Genomic DNA, 7,500 nt, shown 5'->3' with positions numbered 1-7,500 from the left:
TAGTAGTGGTAGTAGTAGTAGTATTGTTATTATTATATTTCCTCCAGGAGTATGATTTTGTAAATTCTAGATATATAATAACTCTTCTGGTTAGTGCTACTAGTCAAATGAGAGTAGATATATAGAGTCAGCATCATACTGTAGTTGTGTCTGAGTCAGGGCCTCTCCTTGGCTCTCCCTCGCCCTCATCTTGTTTTTTTAAAGGTGCAGTGCACACATTTCCATGGGCAGATTCCTTTCAGAGGGTTGACAGACCAGGACGTGCTGAACGCATCAGGGTTAGTGTTAAAGCTGTCTGCTACGGTAGGAAGGGCTCACCTGCCCTTCAGGCTCACTAACAAACAGAGCGCCACAAGCTGTCTGCTACATTTTATGAACTCGCAGTATCAGTGTGCTACACGTTTCAGTAAGTGAGACTAATAGCAGGAGAAAAAAAGTACACACACACACACACACACATACATATATATATATATATATATACAATTATAAATATATATTAATATATTATATATATATATATATATATTATTTCTGTCTATTTCTTATTTATTTATTATGTTGATTCATTGATTGTTTGTGTTTATGTTTGTGTACGTGTGTTGTGTCTGTGTGTCTGCGTGTGTGTGTGTGTGTGTGTGTGTGTGTGTGTGTGTGCAACAGGATATCATGGCTAAACGTGTAACAGACGAGTAGAGGCATGTGTGTGGAACGGTATCATGTTTCAGCCAGAATACGCACGTTGTGTTTAAAAACGTGAAATAGACCCGTCGCTTAAACGTGTAATAGAGCCGTTTCTCTTATCGCATATAATAACAATAGTTTGACAGCCAGGAGGTGCAGCGGGCAGCGAGCATTGAGCGATTCCCCTGTTCTCCCATGAGCCTCCAGGCCAGTGTGCCTGAGCAGGGCTATTGTGATATGTGGAGCGCGCCCACTCCGCGCCGTCCGAGTAGCTCCTGGGTCCAATTTCGTAAATCAGCCAGACCCAGTGTCCAGTACTGACGTGCATTGTACAATGACTCTATTAAACATTTAAGCAACGGGTCTATTTCATGTTTTTAAGCAACGTGTGTATTCTACGTGTGTATTCTACGTGTGTATTCTACGTGTGTATTCTACGTGTGTATTCTACGTGTGTATTCTAAGTGTGTATTCTACGTGTGTATTCTACGTGTGTATTCTACGTGTGTATTCTAAGTGTGTATTCTACGTGTGTGTTCTACGTGTGTATTCTACGTGTGTATTCTACGTGTGTATTCTATGCTGGCTAAAACGTGAAACTGAGCCGTTTCACACAAGTGCCTCTACCCTCTACATGTTTAGCTGTGATACGGTGTTGGCGTTTGTGTGTGTGTGTGTGTGTGTGTGCGTGTGTGTGTGTGTGCGCTCCTTCCTACCAGACGGCGATGTAGTCGGTGACGGGCTCGGTCTGCAGCAGGGTGAAGTTGATGTAGATGCCGTGTCCGTGCGGCGCCGTGATGAGCCAGGAGCAGTCCTGGGAGTCCGGGTACTCGTTGGGGTAATCTGGAGAATAGATGGTCCCGTTCTGGGCTGTGATGTTGTAGCCACATGGCGCTATGGAAGAAGAGCACCAGAGACATTAGCCTTCTGTAAATGGTAAATGGACTACACTTATATAGCGCTTTTCCAACTTAGCGGCACTAAAAGCGCTTTACAATGGCCTCTCATTCACCCATTCACACACACATTCACACACCAATGGCGGCAGCTGCCATGCAAGGTGCTAACCTGCTCATTGGGAGCAATTTGTAATCTGAAATATGGTTTATTTATTTATTTTGTATTTATTTGCTGAGGGACAGCGCAAGTTAATTAACAATCACTGTATGATTTTAGCAATACAAACAGAGATTGTAAACTAGCCAGGTTGTAGCCAGAGGCTAATTTCCACCTGTAGTCCCATGGGACGATGTTCCCTAAAAGAAGAGAAGTACAATACTAAAAATCTATAAAGTTCAATCTAAAAGCATAACATACAACAAATACATCAGAATTATAACAAGACAGCCACATATCGATTAACTACTAGACTACATTTGGATATTACATATATAAACCCGGCCAGATGGAGACAGTTAATGTGCCCAAGCCTGATTGGACATCAGCCATTCCCTAAGATGTACTTTGAAGGTGCTGAGTGTGGGGCGTTCTCTAAGATCATGAGGTAGACTTTTCCAAAAGTTGCCTCCCTTCACTGAGAGGACGGAGTGACTGAAGGTTGTCCCCCCTAGCTGAGGCTCTCGTACCTCTGGTGGGGGTACTGCTGTTCGCTTTCTGTCCCCAGAGTTAAAACAAAACATGGAGAAGCAGCATTCAGTTTTTATGCCCCACATATCTGGAACAAACTTCCAGAAAACTGCAGGTCTGCTGCAACTCTTGGTTCTTTTAAAACAAGCCTGAAGACTTTTCTTTTTGCCACTGCTTTCTAAGAGGAGCTATGTTTATCAGTATACTGCACTGTAACTTTTATTCCTGTATTCTATTTGTCCTGCTTTTTGTTTAAATGTCTATAATGACTTGCTTTTTGTTTTAATGCTTTTAATTTGTCCTGCCTTTTGTTTTAAATGTCTTTAATGTCTTGCTTTTTGTTTTAATGCTTTTAATGTCTCATGTAAAGCACCTTGAATTGCCCTGTGGCTGAAATGTGCTATATAAATAAACTTGCCTTGCCTTGCCTTGCCTTGCCTTGCCTTGCCTTGCCTTGCCTTGCCTTGCCTTGCCTTGCCTTGCTGATGTAGTTACCTAGCGGGGGCGGTGCTAGGTCATGTAGGACCTTAAATATAATGCACGCATTTAATGTATAAGATTCTCTAGGCTTAGGAGTTTATGTTTGGCCATAATAGTACAGCGATGAAATGATAGAGGTTTTTTGTCGAAAACTTTCAGGGCTCGCTTGTACAGGGATTCAATTGTTTTAGTAGTTATTATTCCGGCTAGGGACCAGGTAGTCAGGGAATATTCTATCCGTGAGAAGATCATCGACTCGAGGAAACAGCCTAGTTGCGTCAGGTTGTTTCGAATGCGCCCGAAGTTTTGGAGATGATATTTTATTGACTTTGACATTTTTACGTGACTCTCAAAGGTCAAGGTGGAATCTAGAGTGACCCCTAGATAGTTGAACTCGGTCACAATGTCAAGCTCTTCACCATTCAGAGATACATTGAGAAATACACTGGAATGTTAGTTTCTCTGGGTCGGACATTGTTGAGCGTGAAGACGTAATGCTGCCTTCAGCCTGGTCTGAAAGCAGAGAGTCCTTATGGAATGGAAACTAGTGTTGCAGTGATCTGGGTTGTTTTTAGGGCAGTCAAGTGCTGGGGCCCCGGCGCCGGCTATTCAACCCCTGCTGCTCGCCTGGTGTTCAACCACCCCAAGTTCTCCCATTCAACTTCCCTCCTCCGTTCTCTACACTGGCTCCCTGTAGCAGCTCGCATCCAGTTTAAAACTCTGGCGCTAACCTACAGGGCAATGAAAGGAACTCCCTCCTACCTCCAGGCCATGGTCAAACCCTACACCCCCTCCCGACCGCTACGCTCTGCTACCTCGGGGCGACTGGTTGCCCCGTCACTCCGAGGCCCCTGCGGTCGATCGACACAATCGTGTTTCTTCTCTGTCCTGGCCCCGCGGTGGTGGAATGAACTGCCCACTGACGTCAGGACAGCAGAGTCGCTGCCCATCTTTCACCGCAGGCTCAAAACTCACCTGTTCAAGAAGTACAGTACTCCCACTTAAGTACAGTACCCCCTTCCTCTTAAGCACCTATTGGATTTTTAGTTTGCTATTCTTCACTTTGCCCTCAGCACTAGATTCTGCTCTTAGTCACTTGTTTTAGAAAGGAGATGCACTTGTGAGTGCAAGTAGTAGTACACTGACTTTTCCTACATTAAATGCAATTATTGTAAGTCACTTTGGATAAAAGCATCAGCTAAATGACTAATGTAATTGTTATTTTAATGTAATTCTATATATATATATATATAAAGCTACAATGTATATTATGGGATGTGTTTTGTTGCCTGATTATCTGTGAGTTTAACACTTAAGTGTGCAAGTCCACCAATCACTATTACCCCATTTCAGCGGCTGAGCATCGTCTGAATTAGCCATGAGCTCAGACTAGAACTCTTCAGCTCCTCTCCAGTGGCTCTCTGACAAAAAATATATGGAAATGAACAACTAAATTAATGTATTACTATTATAAAATAAATGGCCATGTTGGCATTCAAGTTAGTTAACTAGCTATATAGCTACAGAGAGACCCATTATAACTTTACATATTAGCTTTACTCGTATCACGCTAGCTCTATTGATAGCATGGCAGTTATACGCTTCGCCGCCTCCAATAACAGTCGCACCGGTATCTCTGCTGGTGCTGCAGGACTGGCTAATGCCTCGCAGCGTTCAAAGACCAGGGGAGGTCTTCCACAAAGCTGGCTAACTGAGTAAAACTCTTCGAATCTGGAACATGGACCGCGGTAAAAAATAGCTTTCTGGGTTTCACTCTGTGCAGAAGTAAGGCTTGGTCAGTTAGCCGGCTCTGTGGGACACCGCCCAAAGAAGGAAGATGATTAGGATGATTTCAGCTTCATCCAAGACAACACAACCGACCACAACAAAGTCAAAAGGGATTCCGAGTTGGGAGTGAGGCGATAGGAGTGTTGGTGTCAGCGATGCAGTCAGTCAGTCAGTCTCTCACCTTCGCAGCGCGGAAACGGGTGGTTCCATTTCCTGTTGGTTCCATGTTGGCACGTCAACACGGGGTTGCCGATCAGAACGTAGCCGGGGAAGCACTCGAAGGTTATCGATTGGCCGGCGGTGTAGTCGCTGTTGATGATGTAACCGTTGGGGAACGGGGAGGGGTCCTGGCAGTTCTGGAGCTCGTAGGCTGAACAAACAAACAAACAACAACAAACAAACGGAAACAGGAGTGAGGAAAAACAATCCACAGACAGACAGAGGGGGAACATTGAATTGCAGTCGGTGAACATGAGGAGGATGTGCACCTGATTCTAGCGCAGGTCTAGTTTGAGGCCAGGACCTATCCCATGAGGCCTGTAAACACGCCTAACACAGGCCTGCAGGGGGGGTTCCTACAGGGCAGACCGTTAGCTGCCGTATCTATATTAAATAATGTATGTGCTCTAGTCAGGTGTGTGCGTGTGTGTGTGTGAATTTGAAACCATGCCAAGTATTATGTAATGTTCTCTGAGCTGTTCCATTCATGCGTGTTGACTGGAGGTCAAAGGTGAGAGAGCAGTCTGATCGTGTCTGGATGTCCTAACATGCCCTCCTCCCTCTGGATGAGGCTCTAGGTGCATCATGTTGTATTATTATGAGACCTGGTCAGCAGAGGTCAGAACATCTCAGGGAGAGAATGTTTCATAGTGCAGCGCTCAGAGAGATGGGACACTTTCAACATATCATCCCAGCATGGAGGGAGGGAGGGAGGGAGGGAGGGAGGGATAGATAGATAGATAGATAGATAGATAGATAGATAGATAGATAGATAGATAGATAGATAGATAGATAGATAGATAGATAGATAGATAGATAGATAGATAGATGGGTGGGTGGGTGGGTGGGTGGGTGGGTGGGTGGGTGGGTGGGTGGGTGGGTGGGTGGGTGGATGAATGGATGGATGGATGGATGGATGGATGTAGGGAGAGAGGGAGGGATGGATGGATGGATGGATGGATGGAAGGATGGATGGGTGGAGGGATGGATGGATGGATGGATGGATGGATGGATGGATGGATGGATGGATGGATGGATGGATGGATGGATGGATGGATGGATGGATGGATGGAGGGAGGGATGGATGGATGGATGGGTGGAGGGATGGATGGATGGATGGATGGATGGATGGATGGATGGATGGAGGGATGGGTGGATGGATGGATGGATGGGTGGATGGAGGGATTGGTGGATGGATGGATGGATGGATGGATGGATGGAGGGATGGGTGGAGGGATGGATGGATGGATGGATGGATGGATGGATGGATGGATGGAAGGATGGATGGACGGACGGACGGACGGACGGACGGACGGCTGGATGCGGAGGCGTCCCTCACCCTGATAGGTCAGTTTGAATCCCGGCCTGTTCTCTGAGTGGTCGCTGTAGAAGTGGATCACCGTCTCGTGAGTGGTGCTCAGCAGACTGGGCGGGAGCTGGCCGCCGCTGAACTGGCCAATCAAAGAGCTGCTGTGCTGCGGGCCGTTCCGCACCTCCAGGAAGTCGTGGTTGTCTTCGGACGAGAAGTTCAGGAACTGGATATGGGCTCCTGGAACAGAGGCACGGACGGCCACCGTCACCGGCCACCTCACGGTCAGGCGCTGGGCGGGGCGGGGCGGCGGTGACGGCCACCATGTCAACCTGCTGCATATTTGTCTCAATCACAGGATGCATTTAGGAGATATTAACACGGCTCACTTAGTGTGCTTAATGTTGACCGGATTTTTATTGATTCTTATCGGCCGAGTAAAACATCACGCTCATTAAGCGCGGGAGGTATTAATCATGGCTGCCGTATCGATTGGCCTGTTTAAGTGCTGCGTGTTGCGAGCGTAGCGGCGTCGGGGAGGAGAGGACAGTCTTGAGGACAGACTTCTCTGAGGGATTATCCTGTTGTTAGGCTGCTGTGTCCGTCTCCTTCTCAAAGCTTGTCTTCCCACTCCCCCTGCCCTGAACGCTGTAATCAGTGTTGAGAACCTGTTTGAGCATCTTGTTTAAAGCTGGTTGGTGTTAACAGGGCTAGCTAATGCTGCCTTGGTGCACAATGCACGTAATGATCGGTCTTATTCCGAGGGGCTGCTTGATAAGGTAGAAAATTGCTTTTGGATATCTCCCCATGTGTTACTATATTTCTGTAACAGTAGGCCGAGAGAAGGCTTTGTGCAAGGCTGAATAGCTTTTTAAATCATACAATTACCTTGTTAACATCTGGCTGCTAGTTTTGTCGCCATCTCAACTATGAGGCTACAGTACACGAATAAGTGGGCTGCAACAAACAGCTTTGAGGTAAATTGCTTTTAGGATTTGAACCGACTGCAAAGGTCTCCGTACGTGAATGAATAATGCAGCATTATAACAGAACAAGAGACCTTGCTCACCCATAGGAGGGGGGGACAGGGAAGGGAGGGGGAGAGAGAGAGGTGTGGGGGGACGACGACGACAAGATATTCTTTCTTTATTCTTGTCTCCACTTTGTGTTATTAAAAACTGATTCTACTAGGAATGAAAAGGCGTTCTCTCCTGCAGTAGTCTGAACAGGCAGTCTGTGTGCTTAGCCCAACCAGTGACCTACCTAGCCAGCTAGCTCCTCAACCTTGACCTAATAACAGGCTTGGGTCATCTACCTAGCCAGCTAGCTCCTCAACTTTGACCTAATAACAGGCTGGGGTCATCTACCTAGCCAGCTAGCTCCTCAACTTTGACCTAATAACAGGCTGGGGTCATCTACCTAGCCAGCTAGCT

General features: G+C 46.5%; 1 protein-coding gene across 1 annotated transcript in view; it reads right to left on the bottom strand.

Moving 5' to 3' along the window:
* Nucleotides 1–7,500, bottom strand: part of LOC311327787 (CUB and sushi domain-containing protein 1) — a gene marked incomplete at its 5' end in the record, with an annotated part of 408,914 nt that overhangs the window by 72,457 nt on the left and 328,957 nt on the right. Inside the window, 3 exons of the mRNA XM_084460891.1 lie at nt 1,401–1,578; nt 4,721–4,909; nt 6,098–6,307. Of these exons, the coding sequence (XP_084317017.1) occupies nt 1,401–1,578; nt 4,721–4,909; nt 6,098–6,307 (577 nt within the window). The remainder of the gene's footprint in view (nt 1–1,400; nt 1,579–4,720; nt 4,910–6,097; nt 6,308–7,500) is intronic.

Source organism: Borostomias antarcticus, assembly GCF_949987555.1.
Source record: "Borostomias antarcticus genome assembly, chromosome: 34".
In the NCBI taxonomy this organism is placed as follows: domain Eukaryota; kingdom Metazoa; phylum Chordata; class Actinopteri; order Stomiiformes; family Stomiidae; genus Borostomias; species Borostomias antarcticus.
The sequence above is the reverse complement of the archived record's forward strand: the minus strand, read 5'-3'. Positions and strand labels throughout refer to the sequence as shown.